At 39.0% G+C, this 25852-nt stretch overlaps 1 protein-coding gene across 1 annotated transcript in view; it reads right to left on the bottom strand.

Moving 5' to 3' along the window:
- Nucleotides 1-1015: 1015 nt before the first annotated feature.
- Nucleotides 1016-25852, bottom strand: part of CAAP1 (caspase activity and apoptosis inhibitor 1) — a 37926-nt gene continuing 13089 nt past the window's right edge. The window contains exons 4-6 of the mRNA XM_060762461.2: nt 22928-23006; nt 16574-16647; nt 1016-2739 (exon numbers count right to left, since the gene is read on the bottom strand). Of these exons, the coding sequence (XP_060618444.2) occupies nt 2402-2739; nt 16574-16647; nt 22928-23006 (491 nt within the window). The 3' untranslated portion in view covers nt 1016-2401. The remainder of the gene's footprint in view (nt 2740-16573; nt 16648-22927; nt 23007-25852) is intronic.

The raw sequence follows: 25852 nt of genomic DNA, 5'->3' as shown, positions 1-25852 counted from the left end.
AAGCAGTTGGCCTCCTTACAGAAGCTTAGGGCAAAAGGTTACATGTATTTTGTACATTTTTCTCTCACTGATGGTTCAAATACAAAGAAGCATTTTTAGAAAGTGAAGTGGATGAATTTGAGATGTTTAATTAACATTTATCTGCATTTTTTAAAAATGCTGCAACATTAACCTTTAAGGTGGACAGGCTTAAAACTCAGAACACAAATAACACGAATGAATGAAGGGATGAATGTGTATGTGTGTGTGTACATAAACACACACCAATATATGCACACCAATGAATAAGGCGATTAAGTAGAAAAATGCTTTGAATCAACAAAAGTTAGGTGCTCATAACCCCAACAGCAGACTAAACAGCACATTCCTGATAGAGAGAGAGAGAGAGAGAAAGAGGGGGGGGGGCAGGCAGGCAGGCAGGCAGTGATTTAGGTAAATGCCTGCATTCTTAATGAGAGGTATGTTGATTTTTCTACAAGAAAATACAATGGTAACTAAACACATAGATACCAAACCTGCATTAAAAGAATTAAAAGATTTTAATCAAAAACATTTAAGTATTTCTTGGACCTTCCTTTACTATTATGATTATGATTATTGCTGCAACCAACTTAAGAGAGACACCATTTATAAAGTTCCGTGTGCTTTATACAAGGCAATTGAGGGATTTCAGCACCAAGGGATGAAAACATTGAATTCCCTTCCCTCATAATCATTCTCCTCACCTCAAATTTTCTTTCAGTTAAGTATCTCATCTACTCCCACAACTCAAAGATAGGAGGGGAAATCTTTTTTGTCTTTCAAAGCAGTGCTGTCTCCTTCAGTCTTCACTACACAGCTGATGACCCCCCTTTTAAAATGTGCCAAGTTTTTTCAACCCAAATACTCAAACTTGAGAAGGTGGGAGAACCAAAGAGTGATTTCTGTTCAAACAGATACTTGATGCTCACCTGCTTCCCCCATTTCTCTCCCTCCTCCCCTCTATATATATTCAAAAATCACCAAAGATGCAGAATATTTTAAATTACATTATATTTATTGGGATCATTGGTACATGTTTTCTTGTTTCTATTTTGTTCCTCTTCAAAAACAACAAGTGTTGATATGCTGGGTGTTGTCAATAAGGGGTCAATCAGTAATTTGTACAATGGATGCAAGAATGCATATATCCAAATGAAACCCCAGCATATTGGCAATTCACATTCTGGAGTGCTCTGCTTCATCTTACAGGACGGACAAGCGAATGACAAATAAATACAAATACCCCAACTGCATGGAAATATCACCATTAAACAGAAATTAGAAAACCATGCTAGTAATGAAAGGAGAGGAAAACACATCTGCTGAGAAATAAAAACAGTTGTGGAACCGCTAGTCTGAGCAATCAGGCACTTCTGTACTTTCTTAAACATTGGGTCTTGAAATTATCTTTAATCACATTAACTCTACAACGTAAGCATGCATTTTAAATTTTTGAGGTTTAACAACTCATTTTAAAATTACGTTTATCATATTCTGTAAAGCTGTGCACCACATACATAACTACTTTCAAGTACCAAAAGTTTTTCAAAGAGTGTGATTTAAGACACACCGACAGACATAGCCATAGAACTCACTGCAATTAAAGGAGACAAGAACTATTTTTGTTGAAATTACAGAGATTATAAATGTTTAAGGCTCACGAAAAACTGGAGAATTACTAAGGCCAGACACATCGTTTCCCAATTCCTATTGAAAATCCACGCCGCTGTGTTTACTTTCAAGAAGGGATCATGCAGGTCAAAGGCAATGTGTACCACCACTGATATGTGCAAAATGTGTATACGTTTTAGAAAGTCTTCCATAACTTAACTGTAGCTCTTCCTCTCTTGTGGAAATGGTCCCTTTCTTCCCTTCAACAATAAAAATTTCTAAGCCAAGTAAATGGAAATGTGTGCCCTTCCAAATGGTATTGGATGGTAGCACCCATCGCCCCTCACCATTGGCTACATTGGCTCAGGTTGATGAGGAATGCAATCCATCACTACTTGCTCTAAATAGACAAAACATCTACAGCACTTTTATTTCTTTGTAAAGCACTGGGATTTAGCCAAAGATCTATGTCGTCTGTGACTATTTGTTTTCTGATTGCTTTTGAGATATAATCTAACTGGGAAAGAAAAGTGACCAACCAGGCTAAACAGTACCCAACCAATCAATGTTTGTAAGTCACTGAAGCTGCATCCTGATGACAGTGACAAACTGCTGCCGATTATTTCAGCCACGAGTTAGGATACACAGAGGGTTTGAAATGAGGAATGTCAAAGCTGGTCCAAGCATCGTTTCGGCACTGAAGGGAGCCGACATCACACAGACCCATCAGAACAAATAGAGACATCTTGCAAATGAAACAGGCCTGGGGCTATTTTTTTGCATCTCCAGCTTTCATGAGGGCCTTAATAGCCCTTGCTCGCATCTCAAGCTCTAGGAGCTCCAGCTGTTGCGCTGATGGCTGAACATCATCTGCTGGAGGAGCCGCTAGTGCCGCTGCCTTTGTCTCCTTTGGGGAGGATTGAGCCAGCCCCAAGATCTCGTTGACACTTTTCTCAATGTCCTTCTGAAGGTCGTCTATCGGGCCATCTCCACTCCTGGCAGTCCTTTCTGGCACATCTGGGGTCTCTTCTTCATTGCACGGGCCTTCGATGTCGCTATCATAGGCGTCGGCATTGATGCTGAGAACATCACTATCCTCCCCTTTGCCTGCAATGCAAAATTAACATAAAGAAAGGGAGTCAGGAGCCAAACCAAAGGAGTTACTTTTCGCCTTGCAAAAGACTGCCTTGGCAAACAAATATTCCTTTGCACAGATTTAAAGTAGAAGAAAGGTCCCCTCTAAATTAAAAACAACAGTTTCTCCCTCTTCCGTCCTCCCCCCAACCTTAAGACTGATTTAATTTAGACAAGTTTTAATGCATTTTTATTCCAATTTAGAGGAACATGCAGTAGACCAAAGCAGCAGCGCTTGGAAAATTTATTCCATCGTATGGAATTGCATGATCTATTTTCCTAATTAAAATGTCATAAGGTTTTATATCACAAGGACTCGCCTGCATTACAAAATGAAAGTTGATGTGGGGAGCCTTTGGGACCGACTACTGTTTATTATTTTAGAAGTGAATTTAATTCCTAAAGTGCAGCTTTAAAATACCCCTAGAATTACTTTATATGTGGTAACAAAAAAACATAAGGGTACAGTTCTCGGTATGCTAATATACTTATAGGAGATGCTTGTGCAAAGAATTTAAAATGTAATGTTTCACTTTAAGTTTCTCGAAGCACAATTAGGACATTCTTTATTTCTTCCAGTTTGATTACACACAAAGGCCGGGGACCAGAACCTTCTCTAAGGCTTGGGCATCTTTAAAATAGTCCCTTTTAAATGCCAGAGCAAGATTTCATTTCTGATGTCAGTTTTGGATCTACTATCCATTCCAAAGATAAATTATTGGTGAGACATGCCAAACTATTTTAGAACCCCAAACTCTCAAGAGTGTCCTCAACTTTAAGATCAGGTTATGTATTTCAAGAACATTTAGCAGACTGCAATGCAAAATAGCTACATAAATAGGTAATTCTGAAACTGGGCTGTTGTAGGTTTTTCAGGCTATATAGCCATGTTCTAGAAGCATTCTCTCCTGACGTTTCACCTACATCTGTAGCAAACATCCTCAGAGGTTGTGAGGACTGTTGGAAACTAGGAAAATATATCTGTGGAAGGTCCAGGGTGGGAGAAAAAACTCTTGTCTGTTGGAGCTAGGTGTGAATATTTCAATTGGCCACCTTGATTAACATTTGATGGCCTGACAATTTTTAGGCGTGGCTTGGTACTACCTGGGAAATTATTTTGATGAGAGGTGATTGGGTGTTCCTTATTGTTTCTTGTCTGGAGTTCCCCTGTGTTTGAGTTTTGTTCTTTATTTACTGTTATAATTTTAGAGTTTTAGCAGCAGTAAAACTCCATCTAGTGGCTGTTTTAGACATCTGCATGAATCTGTTAGCAACAACATGCAGTGTTTACAGTAGACTCTGCAGAAAATGCTTCAACTGAACTCCACAAAAAGGAAAATCAGCCTGTTTAGAGCAAGCCTTGCGAATGTTTGATTTTTATATGTATTTTATATACTTATATACCCAGGGTTGCATAAAATTTCTCAGGTGGAAAAGGGTCATGAGTGGAAAAAAAAAGTTTCACCGTCTGTGAAGACTTCTAAAAATCTCACTATCGCCAAGACTGAAGCACCTTTCACACTGCCCCTATATCCCAGGATCTGATCCCAGATTATCTCCTTATCCCAGATTATATGGCAGTGGAGATTCATATAATTCATTTCAAAGCAGATAATCTGGGATCAGTTCCTGGGATATAGGGCTATGGTCCACCATATCATGAAGCTGAGCTGGAGAACCTTGAGATTGACCTGGAGAAACTAGAGGTATCCTCTCTAAAAATCTATGGTAAATTATGGGAAAAGAATACCAAAGAATTGCCTGGAAGACCCAACAAATTCCTAGAAAGACCATTTACCCTGGACTCGGGTAAGCGAATAAATGAATATGGACTCTGTTCTTGCAAAAGTGTGTGTGTGTGCACAGTGCATTACTGAAGGCCAAAAGCATTTGCCCAGAACAATACTTTATTAACAGAAGTTGAGCACAAGCAAATAGATGAATAAAAATAAAAATGTAATGTTTGTTTGTGGGATTAACATAACTCAAACACCACTGGGTGAATTGCCACCAAATTTGGCCACAAGACACCTACTAACCCAAAGAGTGACCATCACTCAAAAAAACTAATTTTGTCATTTGGTGGGATTTATAGTTAACCTACAATCAAAGAGAATTCTGAACTCCACCAATAATGGAACTGAACCAAACGTGGCACACAGGACTCCCAAGACCAACAGAAAACACTAAAAGGGTTTGGTGAGCATTGACCTTAAGTTTGGGAGTTGTAGTTCACCTACATCCAGAGAGCACTGTGGGCTCAAACAATGATGGATCTGGATAAAACTTGGCATTAATATTCCATATGCCCAAATATGAACACAGATGGAGTTTGGGGAAAATAGACCTTGACATTTGGGAGTTGTAGTTACTGGGATTTATAGTTCACCTAAAATCAAAGAGCATTCTGAACCCCACCAATGACAGAATTAGGGCAAACTTCCCACACAGAACTCCCATGACCAACAGGAAATACTTAAGGCCATCCAGTCCTACTCCCTTCACCAGGGCAAGAAAACATAATCAAAGCCCTCCTGACAAAGAGCCATCCAGTCATAGATATAGATAGATAGATATGATTCACACACAGAGATATAGTATCATAGATTAGAAAGGAACACCTAAAGGAGGACAATTATATGTTGCCTGTTCCAGAGTAGGCAAACCAGACAATCTCCACATCAAGATACGCATAAAGAAATTACATATATTTGAAACCAACACTTTCTCATTACTTTATTTTCCAGATCACCACACTGGGCCACACCAACGCATGGCAGAGACGGCTAGTGTGTGTCTGTGTGTGCGAGTATATACATATATAACATATATTTCATTTTCACATTCTATTCCACAAAAGGTACTGAGATCCCTAAACTTCAGTCATTAATTCCTAGACCTGAATGATTTATTTCTAATTCTCACTCATTCGCTCCACACATGTCTCCAAGCTACCAACTCAAATTTGGCAGTTCCCCACTTTACTTTACTGCAACAGTGGTGCTAAACTGAGCTTTGTACTTGGCTTGCAAGAACTTCTTGAGTAGTTAGAGAGTTGGAACTTTAGGGGATAAATTGTGGAAATGCATAAAATATTTTTAAAAGTTTGACCTTATAGTTAATATCCAGTACAATCCTGAAGCAATGAATACCTTTCTCTAGCATAGTTATACCACTGAGCAAATGCTCCTGCACCCATTAGGGATTGGCAAAGGGCCGGTTATTGGCACAGGCAGCCCTGCATGCTCCTTACTGCAGCATGCCATCACTCCCATGCGCCCCGATTTCCTCCCACAAAATAATGATAATAATTCAAAACGCCTAAGCCCTTGGAGTGTGCATGTCAATACTTCTTATATACTCTACCGCAGGGCTTCTCGAACTTTTTCCATTAATGAACCATTTCCACCCCAGAAATTTTTTTCACGACTGTTTTACATCTGATAAAGTTTCCCATGACCCCAGAAATATAGATTTATATAATAGGCATAAAATCATACACTTACTGATAATAAATCAGCATTTACCAATAAACAGGCTGATTTTCTGGATTGTTGTATGTTTTTGAGCCGTATGGCCATGTTCTAGAAGCATTTGCTCCTGACGTTTTGCCTCCATTTATGGCAGGCATCCTCAGAGGTTGTGAGTTCTCATAGATGCAGGCGATACGTTAGGAGAGAATGCTACTATAACATGGCTATGCAGCCCAAAAAACCTACAACAACCTAGTGATTCAGGCCGTGAAAGCCTTTGACAATACATAGGCTGATTTTCTTTTTTGTAGAGTACAGCTAAAGCATTTTCTGCAGAATCTGCTGTGAACACTGCATGTTATTGCTAGCCTATTCGTGTAAATATCTAGATGGTTTGTGGCGGAATGTAAAATAAATAATGTGTAGTTTACGTTGGATCAGCCCACACACTGCCTAGCCAAAGAAAGAAAATATGCCACACAGTTGAATAGTAAATAAGTAGTTTACTCTTCTTAATTCCAGAACAACATATATACAATACGGTCAGTTGCATCAACTCACTAAATGTCCTTTCAAAGAGATTCAAAATGGTATTTCGTTTCTCCATATGAGAGACCTTCTTCAGCATCCAAGAATCAAATCAGTCTGTCTCTCTCTGTGTTTCTCTCTTCCAACTCTCTGAACACATGCTAGTTTGAGCCTGAACAAAATTGCAACAGTATCTAAAAGTTCTAGGCTAAGCTAGCACCCCATATATTGCCCAACCAATTGGCTTCATACACTTTATTTTGCAGTTGACACACACACACACTGATTGCTTGTATTTTGCAACAGTGTTCAACAACTTTTTAGAGTGCTCAACTTTTCTGTGACCCCAACATTGAGCTAAGGGGACCCCATTTAGAGTCGGGAACAACACTGCTATCACTGATTGGTGCCAATTCTCAAAACTCTGCAAGTCACTTTTGTGATTTCACAACTGTATTTAAATAATTTGTTTTTACAATTTTAAGCTGTTGTACATGTTTCTGTTATTGTAATAAAGGTTATTTTTTAAAAGAAATATCCTTGATCAGCCCTCCCCCCCCCCCCCCCCCCCCGGTGGTGCAGCAGGTTAAACCGTTGAGCTGCTGAACTTGCTGATAAAAAGGTCACAGGTTTGAATCCAAGGAGCGGGTGAACTCCTGCTGTTAGCCTCAGCTTCTGCCAACCTAGCAGTTTGAAAACATGCAAATGTGAGTAGATCAATAGGTACCGCTACGGCACATGACCTTAGAGATGTCTACGGACAACACCGGCTCTTTGGCTTAGAAATGGAGATAAGCACCACCCCCCAGAGTCAGACACAATTAGACTTAATGTCAGGGGAAACCTTTACCTTATCCTTGATCAAATATATTTGAACCATCATTGCAAAACTCTTTTTAACAAGAAGGCCATGTAATTTCTCCATGTACCTGTACTATTTTCTTTCAACGCACAAACATTTTCTTTGAAGGCTATGAAGATCTGAGCTGACATAGAAAATGAAATTATGTGAAAGTGAGTTGTATTAAATCAGTGAATCCGGTCGACCAGAGATAGTCTTCACAAGCATGTCCCTCACTTGAAGGCTGCAGTGTGAAATTACAGGTTGCATCTGTGAAAAAGTTCTTGCAGATTAAACATCATGGATTTATGTTTATTATCATCACTCAAATAGAGTATTTTCAAAAAGAATCATTTCATTCAGTTGGGTGCTTTCAAGTGATGAAACATCAATGTAAAAAATGAGCCCTTTGTTAACATATTTAGAATTAGAGCATATCACAACCCACTATGAAACATCTCTACTTACCATTATAGACAAAATGAATTTCAATTTTTTTTGGTCTATAATAAAAAGATAAATACAAGGCTGACTTACCGATTGATACATCTTAAAGGATGTATATACCCTATTATGCTAAAGATCGATATGCTGCTTTTAGGGAAGATAGTTTATGTGCAGTGTTTTCAAAGAGACAATGAGAAAACCTTGCCAAGAATTTACACACAGCTTTGAAACAGGAAAAAGATAAAAAGCACAAATGCTTCACAGCTCCATTTGCTGCAGTAGATCACAGCATTATATCCGTTTACATAACACAGTAAGGAACACATGGTTCCATAGGTCTTGATTTGCAGATTCAAAAAAAGGTTAGTCAACAGGGCTTACATTTGCCCATTTTAGCCATTCGGGCCATAGAATGTCACTAAATAGATACTTGATTATTATTGAAACCTCCAGTCTGAAATTGATGCTTAGATTAAAATACAGATAGCTATGTTGTCAGAGGCTTTCATGGCCAGAATCACTGGGTTGCTGTGAGTTTTCCAGGCTATATGGCCATGTTCCAGAAGCATTCTCTCCTGACATTTTACCCACATCTATGACAGGCATCCTCAGAGGTTGTGAGGTCTGTTGGAAACTAGGCAAGTGAGGTTTATATATCTGTGGAATGTCCAGGGTGGGAGAAATAACTTTTGTCTGCTTGAGGCAAGTGTGAATGCTGCAATTGGCCACCTTGATTAGCATTTAATGGTCTTGCTAGCACCTCCCAACAAAGAATCCCCTAGGCAGCAACCAGCCAAGCTTTGAAGCTGCAAGGCCATTAAGTGCTAGTGAAGGTGACCAATTGCAACATTCACACTTGCCTCAAACTCCATGGTGGGAGTTCTTTCTCCCACTCTAGACATTCCAGTGATATATAAACCACACTTGCCTAATTTCCAACAGACCTCACAACCTCTGAGGATGCCTGCTATAGATGTGGGTGAAACACCAGGAGAGAATGCATCTGGAACATAGCCATACAGCCCAGAAAACTCACAGCAACCAATACAGATACCTGTTCAGCTAAAAATGGAGGAAAAACCTAAAGCTACACTGTATTTGCTTACAAGTTCCTATGTTCCATAAAAGGAGAGAACTAGACCAGAGGACCAAGAAATAATTACATGCTTTATCAATACTTCTTTCTTAGGGATTCTGTTCTTAATTAGCCTTTTCCCATTTGGGCCGAAATATTTTCTTTTACTGGGCTGCTTTCACAGAATTAGCAGTTTCGTTCTCTGTAGCTTCGGCTTCCAAATCTCTAAGGCTGGGAGCTTTATTGATCTCCTCCTATTGCTCATCAGCGCCGCAGTCACTGATATACTGGAAACCAATACAAAACTGCCTCTGAATAGCACTTTCTGAGTACCAAATAATTTCTGTCTTAGTGAAGCTTTGGTTCTAAAGGGGACACTGGTTAATGCCAGCTCAAGTAGCAGTAAATATTAGGGCCGAAATTCAATTGCTAATCCCCACTTAGATCTATTGAATTGATGGGGTTTATACAAGCAGTGACTTACCCTTCAGCTATTCAATGGGTCAACTCTATATAGGGCCAGCTATTATGTTTTAGTCTAAATTTTAATGTCCTTGAAATTTTCATTGAAATAAATAGAATTGCATTGTAAAGGTCAGATTAAAGAAAACAAAAAACTACAAAACAGTTTAGAATTTAGATGCATACAAGTGATACAGGCAGTCCCCCACATCCATGCATTCTGTACCCAAACTCCAAAACTCCAGATGACTTCCCCCAGTGGTTTCATGTAGATGTTAAATAGCATAGGGGATAAAATCGAGCCTTGCGGGACTCCACGGGTTAGTAGCCAGGGGCCTGTGCAGGTGTCCACCAGCACCACCATCTGGGTCCAGGAATGAGCAGAGCCGCTGTAGAGCAGTGCCCCCAAGTCCCATCCTGGAGAGCTTACCCAGAAGGATACCATGGGAGGAGGTACTGAAAGCTGCTGAGAGGTCCAGGAGAACCAACAGGAACACACTCCCCTGTCTAGCACTCTGCGAAGGTCATCCACCGAGGCAACCAAAGCTTTCTCCATTCTGTAACCAGGCCTAAACCAAGACTGCGATGTGTTTAGATAATTGGCATCATCTAAGAATCCCTGGAGTTGAGAAGCTACTACTCACTCAATAACCTTGCCCAGGAAGGGGAGATTGGAAATAGGCCAAAGTAATTAATAGGAATCTAAAACCATTCATCTAACCACATTCCTGTTTTAACATGGGAATTATCTGTGGAGTGCCTATATATCCATCCATCCATTCTGTGGGTTACAGTAGACTCTTGGAATCATTTGGAACTTTTTTTTCAACTGTTATTTCGGTTTATTTTTAAATTGGATTTGTTTGTAAGTTGGAACAAGTACATTCTTTAAGTGTAACTCAAGCCAAATCTATCTATCTATCTATCTATCTATCTATCTATCTATCTATCTATCTATCTATTAGCTTTGGTGTGTTCTTTTGTTGTCTATGCCCCTGTTCAGAAGATTTTACCACACTTTCTGTCCCAGTGAGAATTGGATCTTGAAAAACTGGGCTTATTGTGGAAACATGGATTGGTGACAAAGCTTCAGTTGAGACACCTTTTTCCAATGATATACTCTTTCAGGAATAAATTTCCCTTCGGGGGAAGGGGGGTAGATTCCTCTCACTTCCTGTTGTCTCACTCTTGTTCTTAACTATGAGTTGTTTGTAAGTTGGATGTTTGAAACTCGGGGACCGCCTGTACACAATATACAAAACTTCCAAGCGGATTATTCATTATGTTTTTTTCACTTCATAACAAGAACACCTACTGAGAACCAGAATTTATTCTCTTTCACCCAAACATGTACTGGTAGCTGTTCATCATGCAAGTGTCTAAAAAAATATATAAAAGACCAAAGATTCCAGATGTCTATTGCTTTCCTGATAAATATTTCAGTTCCTTTGGCAGAAACAGTATGCTGCATCACAAGGCCTGCTCCATGTATGCAAGAAGCTTGCTTTTGGAAAAACAGGAAGGAGAAGTGAAAACTTCTTCCTGCATATAAAAGACACTATTTCTCACTTGATCTTTATATGGGATGATTATTATTATTATTATATTTGTTTATATCCCACTTTTTCTCTCCACAAGGAGGCTCACTAAAAGCATTTCAATACAATTAAAAATCTACACATATACAAACATTAAAACAGAATTAAATATCATTGACATTTTAAAAATTCAGTTAAAATCCATAGTCCTGGGATGCTTTCCATTCACAGCATGTGCAGTGGTAACATAAACAGAAAACTATACACAACAGCGTCTAATGTGTACCCTTCTATAAGTGAGTTCAAGCAGGACTATTTTTCCTTTCAAGTCGAAGTGGGGCATGGGGTAGCTTTAGAAATTTAAAACCTTTTTCTTTTCTTACTTAACTTCCTTTGTGTATGTGCGTGTGCATGCGTATGTGTCTCAGTCCCTGGTTATGAGCCAGGAAGAAAATCTTTAGAAAAACATATTTTCTTTGTCTTTTTATGATATAACTGCTATCTGGAGGGGAAGAAAAATCAATACTGAACACTCAGAGAAATGTATAATAAATGTGCTTCCCTTGTAAAGAAGGAGGCAGGTTTTTTTTTAAGTGACTGGGAAGGAAACGATAATACAAGTAACAAGCTCACACATTCTAGAAATGTATGTAAATTGACAATTGCATACTTTCATATTAAACTCAGTAAAACCAAAATTCGGAACAGTTACACAACTGTACCTCTAAGGTTCTTTTTCAAGGAAACATGAAAGGATGCAATATACATTGTAGAATTACTGTGCAATTCTACAGTGTGCCATGGCTCAATGCTATAAAGTCCTGAGAGTTGTAGTTTTGCAAGGTCTTTCTCTTTCTCTGTAAAAAAGTACAAGAGCTTTGCCAAACTACAATTCCCAGGATGCTATAGCATTGAGCCATGGCAGCTAAAGTGGTGTCAAACTGCTTTAATGGTGGGGCTACCTTTGAAGAAAGCTCGAAAACTGCAGTTAGTGCAAGGACTGGCAGCCAGATTACTATCTGAGGCTGGTTATAGGGAGCAAACCTATTAAAGCAGCTCTACTGGATGCCAACAAGTTTCAAAGTGCAGGTTATTACGTGTTATACGGTTTGGGTCCAACTTATCTTTGAGACCACATCTCTTTCTATGAACCGGCGCGGTCCCTAAGATCTGCAGGGGAGGCCCTTTGCTTGGTCCAACCTCCATCTCAAGCATGGTTGGTGGGGACGTGAGAGAGGACCTTCTTGGTGGTTGCTCCCCAGCTTTGGAATGTCCTTCCTATAGAGATTAGGGTAGCCCCCACTCTCCAAGTTTTCTGAAAACACCTGGAAACATAGCTTTTTAAACAAGCCTTTGACCATGTTTAGGAATTATGGCCTTAATCTCTATGTTTGAAGATTATTTGTGAGGTTAATAAACCACTGACAAATCTACTCTTCTCTTGTCTTTTAAAGATGTCACACTTTTAGAAGAATAAACTCAATGATCATGAATTCAACAGAACACTGCCTGCATTTAGGACCCTCCAGATATGAAGGGTCCAGTTTCATGATTTCCAGTCACTGTGAATTGTTGTGACACATATTAGTAAATGGCGGTAATGTGAATGGGGACACCTTGAAGTGTGCACATGAATTTCACCACCATTTAAAATACAGGGCATGATTATCCGTTTGTTTGTTTTTTCATATCTTTGATAAGTCCCAGAATCAAACTTCCACAAATATCATGGAGCACCAAATGGTTTCAGGATAAACCACACTTAGCCCTCTCATTCCTTCTTCAATGAATGGGTAAACAAACTGAGAATTATAACTTTGTGTTGTTACGCAGTCCCAAACAACCAAGATCAAAACAGCATTAAATTAGAGATGCCAATGATTCCATAGCATTGAACCATGAAAGTTAAAGTGGTGTCAAACTGCATTAATTCTACTGTGTAGATAAGGGATCTTCAAACTTTGTAAACAGAGGGCTAGTTCACAGTCCTCAGACTGTTGGGGCGAGGGAGGGGGGCGGACTATAGTTTGAAAAAGTGACATGAATGAATTCCTATGCATACTGCATATATCTTATCTGACATGTAAAAATAATATTTAAAATGAAGAATAATTTTATTTCAATGGAAGTGTGAGCCTGAAATTGACTAATGAGATAGTCAAGTTAATTATGATTGTTGTTGTTCTTGTTGCTGTGTGTCTTTCAAGTCATTTCAGACTTGGGGAGACCCTAAGTCTAATGTTTAGGGTGGGTCTGGGTACTCCTGGTGTAGGTGCACCAAGATCAAAGTCCGAAAAATCTATGCCACACAGCCATTGATAGTCTCCCATTCCTTAGGTAGCTCTACCATAGCTATAACAAAACAGAGCCTTCAAAAGTGTAGCTTCTTCACTATAGACTTCTGAGGAGAAGCTGTTAAAAACAAGATCAAACGCCCAACTTTAATCTGCGAGGTGTAGTTTTTAATCTTTTCCACACATTGCCTCCAGAAAGGCAGCCCTGAACTCCAAACACCACCTGAATGCTTTTAGCTTGCCAGAAACAAAGTGAGTGAAAGATCAAAAGAAATGGGGATCGATAGGATTAAGGAATGGAAATGCTTTTGCCTTGCTATAGGGCAGCAGTCCATATTTACTTAATACATTGTTCACCTGAGCAGAAGCTCTCCAAAGAGAGAAAACATTGTCTACTGAATAAGCCTGGTTCAAAGTTCAGAAGGTACATTTCGGCGCACTCATTTCTTTTTTGCCAAAGGCCAAGTGATCCAAGTGAAAGGGGCACTGACCTCGGGGAATGAGACAAAACTATTTTTTAGAGAAATCATTTATCCTTCTCCTTGAGAACGAGAAGCTCCCTAAACCTGAAAGGTAAAATCGGCATGGGTTCGCTCTCCAGCGCTGGAAATCTCCACAGACACACGATGCACAATAATCGCACAACCCTACTGGCCTAACAAATGTTTAATTAGCTGAACTGCTTCGTTTCCTTTCCTTTCCTTTTTTCCGCAGCTGTAATTTTACATAGTAATAAAAGTCTCTGATGGCATTTTTCTCATTATCTTTTTCATTTTGATAACTTGTATTTATTCCTTCAACTAGGATTGTGAAATTCATTTCCAGGCACTTAATTTCCTTTTCTTAACCACTTCTCCTCGTGCCTGCTTTACCCCTTGGCTCTCCTACTTTTCATCTTTGGCATCACAGGCTCCAGCGTGGAAGGAGAGCCGCTGCTAAGTTTGACAATTTATGCCGGCCCATCTTCGAAAGCTCTTTAAAAGCGAACATCTTGGCTAGCAGCGTTGTCATTGCCCAAAGCCATCATGAAACGATGGCTGATAAAGTCATAAAAAGGACAAAGAGGCAATCACCTGCAACAAGTCATCAATTCCCTCTGATAGCAGAAAAGGGAAGAGAAGACGTCTGCAGGAAACACGTCAACTCGGAGGTCATTCCAGAGAGCGCAATGAGCAATATTTAAAGCATTCTTCACAAAATCACAGTACCGTACTAGCCTCTCGGGACTTGGTTCATTAAGTCCAGTTCTCCCCATTAGGAACTTTGGGCTTTTTGAAGAAAGAACAGGACATTCTCTTGCTAGCTTCAAGTCATTTAGTTTGTTCACCATACATGAATGAGAGTTATTTGAGGAATGTCTGTTAATTTTGTCATCCTCAACCAAATACAGCATGTCTTGACATTCAAGATGCCAAAGAAGGGAAACACTTTGTACTTTGGGATTTTTTTTTCAGATATCTGTGCAGAAAAAAAAAGTTGTGTACAGAAAAGAAAATGATTTTTTTTTCACAAAAATACCATACCATATTGTATTTTTAAACGATGAATTTTAAATGTATATTCTATTCTATTGTTTTTTTAATCTTTGCAGATATTTTAATACATATATGTATCTTAATACATGCATTTTATTGTATGTATTTTATGGCGTTCTGTTTTCATCTGTGTTGTGTTCCACCTTGAGCTGTGAGAGAAGTGGGCAACAAACAAAATTGGTTGCTTTTGTTATCCTGCTCAGTTTTCTGTGCAAAACTCACATTTTGCACAGAACTTGCCATTCAGATTCCAAACTGAACACCAACCCTTCCCACTCTTCATTTCACAATGTGAATTAATTCAATAAAAAAGTAGAGGGAGGAGATATGGAGAAGTACAGCAAAGGGTTTGGAGGGGGGGAAACTATGCTCTTCACTGAATAGCAAATCCATCTGAATTGAACAAGTCTTTAGCTATTCACCTGTGAAAGCCCCATCTTCTCTCACTGAGTTCTTGGCTCCCTGTTGTTCTATTCCAGTGGTTCTCAACCTGGGGTCCCCAGATGTTGTTGGCCTACAACTCCCAGATATCCCGACCAGTTCTCCAGCTGTTAGGATTTCTGGGAGTTGAAGGCCAAAAACACCTGGGGACCCCAGATTGAGAACCACTGTTCTATTCTAAAAAGGTGGCCACCCCAACCTGCTCTCCACCTGCTAGACAACAACCCCATCACCCCAGGCTTCCATGATCACTGCATTACAATATATTTGGAAGAAATTGTGTTGGGAAAAGTGACTCCAGATTGAGCAACAAAGAGAATCCATAACTAAGGACACAGAACAGGCACTATCAAATAATGTTGAATGAAAATTTTCAACCTGCAAGGACAAGCCATTTGCAGTAAGGCAACCATCTGCTTATTCCCTGCCACCCCAAGCAAGTACATCTGTATTTCATTTGACAAGTTACAGGAGACTGCATTTATTTCTCTCTCTTTTTTATTTTGAGAAACAAGAACACATTTCTTCTGCACAATGCCAACATATCAGTTCAACTTGGATAAACTTTAAAAAGAGATTGGGATTAATATTATATGATTTGGGTGGCAAGGCCTCTTTGGGAAGGTCAACACCTGCACTGTGTGAAATTCATTTTTTTCCCTCAAACAAAAACATCACTCTGGCTTGGAATATTTAAAATCTGCTAAACCAGGTGTCTTAGCATACTCCATCCTCTGGCAAAATCTGGTTCTGGTAAAATCACATTACTATTACTGTTCTTTTCAGGATGCTTAAATCTAAAGGCAACAAAAATGACCTTCTCTAGTCCTTAAAGGTAAAGGTAAAGCTTCCTCCCTGACATGAAGTCCAGTCGTGTCCGACTCTAGGGTGTGGTGCTCATCTTCATTTCTAAGCCAAAGAGCTGGTGTTGTCCATAGACACCTCCAAGGTCATGTGGCCGGCATGATTGCATGAAGCACCATTACCTTCCCGCCGGAGCGGTACCTAATTATCTACTCACATTTGCATGTTTTCAAACTGCTAGGTTGACAGAAGCTGAGGCTGACCACAGAAGCTCACGATGCTACCTGGATTCAAACCTGAGACCTTTCATTCAACAAGCTCAGCGCTTTAACCCACTGCGCCACCAGGGGCTCCTCTCTCTAGTCTTACCTTGCTTTAAGTCCAGACTTTCCGATTTGTTGTCTTCTTTCAGTGAAGAAGTAGAATCTATGCTATTGTCTTGCCTGAGAACAAACAAAAACATATTTGAATTAGTGTGTGTTTTCACATTTCCAAAACTGAACCCTTTGTCCTTTAAGATATTTCTCACCATGACCATGTTAATGTTGGTTTTATTACACAATACAGTTAAGCATAGTTATTGGCCAATTTCAGAAAAACAAAAACCTAGAGGGATGGTTGAAGATTACCTATTCTAATTATTTTGGAAGACAACTATTTCATTTGTTTATGCAGCAGTTTCATGCCATGCAATAAATTGGTCCCTGCCAGCGCATTTCTCCTTTGCAAATATGAGATGGGAAATTGTATGTGATGGTTTCCTCCCTACTTTGTCCATGAATGCTATTAGAGATATCAGCACTAACAGACAGGATTTCTTCTGCCAAAAAATAAAAATAAAATAAATCGCTGTTAGAGACTAAGAATCAACAGTGATTTAATTAAAATCTCAATTGTTCAGGCAGAGATATTGACAGCATTCATTTTATGTTTTGTCAGGTTTAAGTAGTGCAGCTTAGAAGGTACTTCTGCCATAGGATTTGACATATTTATATCACTTTCTGAGGAGTTTCTGCCTAGTCTTGAGAAATAACCACAACCTATGTTGGGTTTTGAATTCAATCTTGATAGCAAGAATATTATAGGAACATAGTAGGACATCTCTTTGTGGTTGAATGCACAAAACCTGACATCCAAAGAACCCTCTCCCCTAGGCTTTAGGTCAGAATTAGGAGATATGTGGCTCTCCCAATGTTGGTGGATTGCAAAGCCCATGATCCCTCAAATCCAATGATGTCGGCTACAGCTGATGGGAATTCACTGCTGCATTAGGTGTTTATACAATAACATTTCACCATTTAGACAACCTACAAAAATATGATGACTGTAGAAGCAAGAATAGGAGTAACGACAAGGAAGTCTGGGTCAAATCTCAGCCACCAAGAGAATTTTATGAAGCCAATATATTGCAGTCTGATCTCCCAAAATAGAAGATCAGATCTATTCCACTGTTCTAACACTGTTGTACTGAAATAAAATATATTATATGGCTATAATGTTTATAATGTCATTGTATTAATATATATTGTTTTTGTGTGTTTTTAAATCATTTCAAATTTATGGGAACCCCAAGGTGAACCTACCATGATTTTTTTGGCAAGATTTGTTCCTCCCTATGGAGCTGAGAGAGTGTAACTTGTACAAGGTCCCCCAGTGAGTTCCCATGACCAAACAGGGCTTTAGAACCCGAGCATGAGATTGTTTTTTAATATTTTATTGTGCACTGATGTTTTAATTTAACTGTTGAATTGTTTTTGTATTTTATATTGTTTGTTGATAGATTTAGGCATCTAATTGTGCCTCCTATGTAAGCCGCCCTGAGTCCCTCTCGGGGTGAGAAGGGCGGGGTATAAGTAAATGAAATAAATAAATAAATAATAGATCCTGGTCTCCAGAGATATAGTCCAACACTGGCTTTTGAATATATATCACATATGTTTATATTTGAATGTACTCAGCTATAAAAGAGAGTAGGGTTGCTGCCTCTTTAATAGCTGTATTGAAGAGAAAATGAAATCAGATTGCCTACCATGAAAATTCCCTCTTCTGTGTAACTAATGTAAGTCCTATTTCCTTTTGTATGTGACTATCCACATTGCAAAAGGGGGCAACCATATATCGACAAAATCTGGGTACTGATCTAATTAAAATACATTTATATTTCATAAGAGTTCAAAATGGAGGTGATGGTGGTGCTGAGGGAGGTATGGATTGAACACAATATATAAACAATTTACAACAATTTGAATCTATAAACTTTAACAGGACACTACATGACAGGTTGCTTATCTAATTCCCATCTGGGGAGTGACTAGTCTGTCACTTTGACAGAATATAACTTCAGATTGCTGTCCCAACCCATTACTGATTTCAGGCAATGATTCATCAACTTCAATGAGAAAGAGAATACAGCTGAATATCATGAGCATACTGAAAGCCTTTGGTTTATCTGGTTGGGTATAATCAAACAGAGAGGTTCAAACCCATGTGATAAGTGAAACCTAAACTCTTGTGCATGTTCATCATGTGCTACTGTCCTTCAAAGAGATACTCTGCACACATAGCTGTATTCCTTGAGTGCATGGTGACTTTGACACAGCCTACTTCTGACTTCAGGGCTAATAGGATGTTGTCCCTTCCTTATAGTTGCCTTTGACACCTTCAGTCCTACAGCACATAGGTGGAAAAACTAGAAATCTGGCTCACAAAACATCTGTGGACACTTGTTTTAGTGTCAGAGATTTTCCAACAGAGTCACTTTGGTCAATAACATTGCCATCAGGTACATAGTCTTCAGCTAGTGTTAGCATATTTTGAGAAGCAAAAGAGAGGGCACATTTACTAAACGTGACTTCAAACAACTGATCACTACGACAATTTTCACTACATACTCCACATTCTTTCCACACTATTAAAAAAACAATTTTAACAGCAATCCACTTTATATCTGCAAAATTAAATTTTCTTTAGCTATAAATCCATTGGGTCATCAAGGACAGGTTAATTCTATTAAATTGCAAAGAGCCACTTAACTCAGAGTTGTTGCTAGTAAACTTTTAAAACTTTAAAAAAGTCTTACACAATTCATAATTTACCCTCCTTCAAAAGAAGAAATATTAATTGAGTAACATATTAGAAGGGAAAGCCATTTCTACATATTTTCACTCTGTTTGTACAGAGCGATGGAATCTGTAGCTCAAAAGGATGACATTTTATCTATTTTCTCACCATGATATTCAAATGTCTTTATAGAAAACAGGAAAGCAAATGAATGATTATAAGACACACTTGAGGAAACAGGATACAGCTCTCTGCTGGATTTTGAAACCATGGAAGGCGAGTCCAGTTGTTGAATTTAATGAGCATTTTGGCCATAAAATTATTTTATATTCATCTAACCAATTTCATACCTCAACTACCTTTTCTAAAATTTGTCAAGTCTGTATTATGTTAATATACTCACAATCATAGCACCTATATAGCAGGTCTGAATTAAATTTTTAACGTTTTAAGCTTAGTGTCATTAGATGTTTACCTTTCACAGGTTCACTTACAACTTACATCCAGTTACTCTAACTGTTACACTAAGATCCCTTCTGCACTACCCTTTATCCTGGGATCCGATCCCAGAATATCTGATTTAAACAAGATTATATGAGTCGCCACTGCCAGATAACCTGCCTTAAACAGATAATCTGGATCAGATCCTGGGATATAGGAGCCGTGTGGAAAGGGCCCAAAATTATGACTAGCAATCTCTTTCCTTAGTAAGGACTTCTGTGTTCATTTAAAAGTAGCCCCCTGGCTAATTTAGCTCTGGATGAAGAAAGCTCCTTTCCATTGGACAATGATTTCTTTCCATATACTTCTCTGGCTATATTGATAGAAACCTAACATAATATTGCAAAAGACTTCCCCATTCAGGATGAGGAACTGTCATTGATTCGGTCTGCTAGCCCAAACATTCAAGCTGTACTCCCAACACATTTGAAATTACACATTTTGAAAAAGCTTAAGCAAATACATCAGCGGAATATGTACATCTGCAATTTTAAAGTAAAAATTGCAATGCAGACATAATTTTGGCACTATGGAAAGCTGTATCCTATGAACTGCTGCTTGCAATCCAGACAACAATAGCACTTTTGTTTTCTAATACTGTTAAAATGATGCTTAAATTGTCTCGCAAATGCAGAGTGATGATAAACTAATAAATATGGCCATGTGCATTTGATTATGGGATTCAGCTGCAAAATTTCCTTGTTCCAGCACATAATTCTGAAATTATTTGGTGCAAAGTAAATAAAATCCAGAGGACAAGGGCAAACTTAACAGATATGCACAATGTTGGCACGTATCTTCACAGTACATCTCTCATGTGTTCCAGATAGGCTTGAGCAATGAAAGTACCTAACAATCATACCACTGCCATTTATAGCTTTCATTCGAAACCAAACACAGGATGAGGACCTCCATTCCTGCATTGATTCATATAGGTATCATTAAATACTAGTCATTGGCAAACAAAACAGTGGATGACGGGACACAATCATATTGTTTGCAGGTGGAGAAGGCAAAAAAGGATATCTGCTCTGGGATAATAAAGCTCCTGCTGCTCTGAGTCTTCCTGCCAAATATAACTCAACATGGCTCTTTTGGCAGTCACCTCTTTATTTCTAACTGCATAGCCTGTTTTAAGTACAGGTCATGGAAATGCCCAGATTCAAAATTCAGCATTAATCTCAAATTTATAACAAGTAAATAGTCTGCTCCAAAACCAGCTGGAGAAACTTTGCAGCACCTGGCTTGTATCTGCCACTTCAGGAGAAAGGGACACATACTAATATAGACGATCTGCTGTCCAAAACACTTTTGTCACTCATCAAGATTTCTTGGTATAATTTCCTATTCCAGCTTAATATGTATGCCTTTTCTGCCCCCTTGTGGTCGATACATGCCAATAACCAGATAAGATTTCTCCCAGTTAATGTTAGCTTGAGCCACTGCAGTCTAGTGGTTTGAGACTAGGGTTCAAATCTCTAGTTGATCATGGAAACCCACTGGCTGACTGTGGGCAAGCCCCAATCTCTCAGCCTCAGAAGAGGGCAAAGATGGCAAACCCTTCTGAACAAATCTTGCCAAGAAAACCTCGTGATAGGGTCACTATAAGTCAGAAACAATTTGAAGGGACACAACAACAAAAAATTGCTAGCTTTCATCAATACATAATACAAAAAAGATTTTTAGAGAAGACCTTTATGAGTAAACTAAAAGTGATTCTCTGGAATTCTTCACAAGACAAGATGGAAGGAAGTACCACTTATGGTCCACTTTTGAAACATTTAAGTAGACCTAATAAGCCACGCTGAGTCCCCTTTGGGGTGAGAAGGGTGACATATAAATGTCATAAATAAATATATAAATATATAAATAATAAAAGTAACATCCAATGCTGATTTTTATTTTTTTACTTACATGCCACATAGCTATTTTGATTTTTATTGGCTAATATATGTAAGTCACTGTCACAGATCTCTTTCCTCTTTATTATGTATGCATATTATGAGAATACTATTTTTTCATGTCAGAAGCTACTTGAGAGACTGCAAGTCTCTTCTGGTGTGAGAGAATTGGCCATCTGCAAGGATGTTGCCCAGGGGACTCCCGGATGTTTTTTGATGTTTTACCATCCTTGTGAGAGGCTTCTCTCATGTCCCCGCATGGGGAGCTGGAGTTGACAGAGGGAGCTCATCCACACTCTTCCCGGATTCGAACCTCTGACCTGTTGGTGGTCTTCAGTCCTGCTGGCACAAGGGTTTAACCCATTGCATCACCGGGGGCTCATCAGAATACTGATGAATCGATGGTGTTCACACAACCACTGAAATGAGTCTGTTAATCTTCTTCTTCACTTCACTTCACTTTATTTCTTAATTAGTCGCTCTCCACCAAGGTGCTCCGAGTGACTTACAATTTAAAATAGCATTTCACAATATAAAAACATTCAACATAAAAACATTCAACAGTGACTATTTTTTTCTTCTAGGAAAAAGCAGTCTTCTAGGAAAAAGCAGTCTTTCCACAACTTTATGATGTGTCAAATTGAAAATTCTCCAGATTCATTCAACTCTGATTATATGAGTCTCCACTTTCAGATGATTTAGGACAAACAGATAATCTGGGATCAAATCCTGGGATATAAGGCAATGTGGAAGGGGCCTCATCTTATATCTCAAAAGGCTCAGGCTCTGGAATAACTTATGTACAAAGGGGGTTTTCATTATCACTAACAGGGGAAAAAACAAATTGAGGAGAGAAACTAACTAGAATTTGACTGGAGTTTCACCACGACTCTTGTGGTTCTCAAAAACATTCACCAAGCCTCTTCTTCACTGCCATATAATCCAGTTCAAAGGAGATAATCTGGATTTTATGTGGCAATTTAGATGGGGTCCAAGACTCTTGAAAGTTTTACCCACAATTTTGCAGGGTTTCATTTCCCAAATGTGTTGTTTTCCAGAAGCAGCTTAAAAATTAGGAAACATGTCAGGAAGTTTTCATACATTCCATCAAGACTTTGCATTGTTAGAACCAAGTGTTTTTCCAGGTTTTAACTAAAATCTATGCTGGGATTTTATTCAGATGGAATGCTCAGTGAAAGGCCAAGTTAAAACACAATCTCTGCATCATATTAAATTTGATTTGCTCATTACAATTACTTACTGACTGGTGGATTCAATTGCTGTCTTCTCTTCATGACCATCAGCCTCTTCATCACTGTCGGAATCAGCTTCGTTCTCACCTTGAAAGAAAATGTCAATGTGAGAGACTGTCTTAGCAGCATTTTTCTGCCTCATTAATACTGTACATCAGTAAACACCGTTACGGCTGTCAGACAAAGAGACACAGTCCACCTGCATGCAGGAAGTTTGATCAAAACCATATGGTGTTGCAATCAGTGAAGGAGACGGTGGCCTGGATTCTGCATATCACTGGCAAAATTGAACATGGCTGGTTCTAAGGGTATAATACATCTGCGCAATGGGAAAGGGCATGATGGGGAATGACATGCTGCTCTGAAAGCTACCACTGACTGATTGGGTGTTTGCTGGCTCCCCGTATACCCAAGAGCAGCTGTCACTGAGTAATAGAACAAAAGCTCCCAGGTTCAGTTTTTGCCATCTCTCATCTAAAATACTACCAGTCAATGCAGAGAATACTCAGCTACAGGATCATCTTTTCCCGTATGAGCCACCCCAAACACTTAGGCCCTCCGAGGAACGAAGGTAATAAATAAATAATTTATTATTATTTCTATTATTATCATTACTATTTTTTATCAGGCATCCTAAGAAAGGACTGTTTGAATGTCGAAGAGTCAATGCTTGCCATCTCTTTAAGGAATCACCTAGCAGGGATAGACTTTTGTCTGAGCCATTGGCTGCCAAAAGGGGCAAAAACTAGGGTTGGATGGTCAGAACATCTGAACCAAAGAATGAAAGTTTCCTATAACTCAGTGGTTCTCAACCTGGGGTCCCCAGATGTTTTTGGCCTTCAACTCCCAGAAATCCTAACAGCTGGTAAACTGGCTGGGATTTCTGGGGGTTGTAGGCCAAAAACATCTGGGGACCCCAGGTTGAGAACCACTGCTAACTGAATAGGCTAGGCAACCTTGTGTTGGGAATGCTCTGATGCTGTTTTCCTGCATGGCAGAATGGGACTGGACTGAATGGCCCTTGTTGTCTCTTCTAATCCTAGGATTTTATGAAATAGGAATTACCTACATATCATAAATATATGATTTATTCATATATTTCAGTCTCAAATAAACTTCTATTGTTAAAGGAAGCAGAGGAAAACAGCAGAATGGATTGCTTCTGCCCTTCCATTCACAAACACAGAAATGCTTCCATAGAAGACTGTGCAGAAGTCATTGATACTATGTATGTGTTTAACTGTTAGAGTATATATTTGTGGTTGTAACAGTAGCTAAAACTAGAGTTATCTGGTTTGAATCCACAGTGAGCATTGCCAAGGAGACCAGGCAGGCTAGCTCAGGGGAGTGAGAAGTGGGCGGAGCCAAGCAGGAAAATGTTATGTGTGTCTTTGGAAAAGGGGCAGTGTGTGTGGGGGACTGAGTGTGGAGGCTTGAAAAGCCTGGGAGAGAGGTGTGTACGAGCAGCTGGAGGTTTTTCAGTCTAGAAGGGCTGAAGAGAAAAACCTGGCCAGTTTCTTTAGTCAGGGAAGACTAAAGGAAGCTTGTTAGGATCCCTAGTCAAGGAAGGACTAGAGATCAGAGATTTGATCAAGGAAAGATCAAATTGGAAGGCTATTCATAGTAGGAAACGTTGTTCACTAAAGAGCTTCGCCTCATTAAAAGTTAGCCACGAGTTGTGTTATTTGGAAGAGTGGACTGTATTACAAACCAAGTGATATTGAAAGTTCTATAAGTTATTTAACAGCCTGCAACCATACGCTTTGTACACAATAAACTTGTTATCTTTTGTTGAAGACCGTCTCATCTCAATTAATCTGTGTCTGTAAAGCCAGATCTCATCGGTGGCACCTCAAATACCTCATGTTGGTGGCAGTTACCTTAATTTACAAGTAATAATTGGCCTCCTCTATAATATATTCTTATACACAATTGAGGCCTGAGAGTAATTCCCTCCATAATCATCCACACCTGTACAATTGGTCCATGCATAACTGTACAATTGGTGACAGTGGTGGGGATCTTCAAAGATAAAATCCCTATACCCTGTCCATCGTTGTGTTCGCGTCTGGACAAAGACAATCACTTGAAGTAACATAGAGGGAAGACAAAACCATCAGGCTCATGTATGGACAAAGTGCATGAAGCCCAATGGTCCTCCTTTTGCTGCCTCCCCACCCCTCTGGAGGTACTAGGCCTCTGATTTAATTGTTTTAGTTAAATTTTAGCAAGGAATTGCCCCAAACATTTGTTTACCACTAACTGCAAACCCTGGGGAAATGGTAACAGTTGGCCCTTATTATTATATTAATTCCTATCTTTTTCCAAGTTCAAGACTCAAATTAAAAATTACATATGGTTAAATATTCACAAAATTCAAATGTTAAAATAAGAATATACAATAAAAATAACACCAGATCATATACAGAGATTTATTGGGGTGAATCTAGGGGCAGGAGATTGACGCAAAGTCACTTCCAGCTGTTCTGATACAGCTTTCAGAGTGAATGGCCACCATTGCCTTTGAAGTTGCTCACTCTGACCTACCCAAAGAGTCTTTGCCACACAGATCATATAATATTAATTCCAATCTCTTTTATAAGTATAGCCATCCAAGTTGAACTGATATACTGGCACCTTACGTTTCACGAAAGAAAAAAAAAGTAAAAGAAAGAAATGCTGGTTGCCAAGTCTGTTCAAGGACCTTGTAGTGTATCACAACATGACACCAAAACATCTATAGTGAGAATATAGCTCTGAATGCCTCTGGAAATACATATAAAACTACTGACAACTTTTCCAAGTAACACTGGAAAATGAAAACTACAAGGCCAACATGTGTGCACTAAATTGTTAAAAATTAGCTTTAGAGGCTACAGAATTATTTATGGTAAACTATAAATAAATACTGCAAGAAAGGCAGCTTATGAGGT

This window comes from Anolis sagrei, chromosome 2 (assembly GCF_037176765.1).
Source record: "Anolis sagrei isolate rAnoSag1 chromosome 2, rAnoSag1.mat, whole genome shotgun sequence".
NCBI lineage: Eukaryota > Metazoa > Chordata > Lepidosauria > Squamata > Dactyloidae > Anolis > Anolis sagrei.
This window is presented reverse-complemented; position numbering and strand designations above follow the sequence as displayed.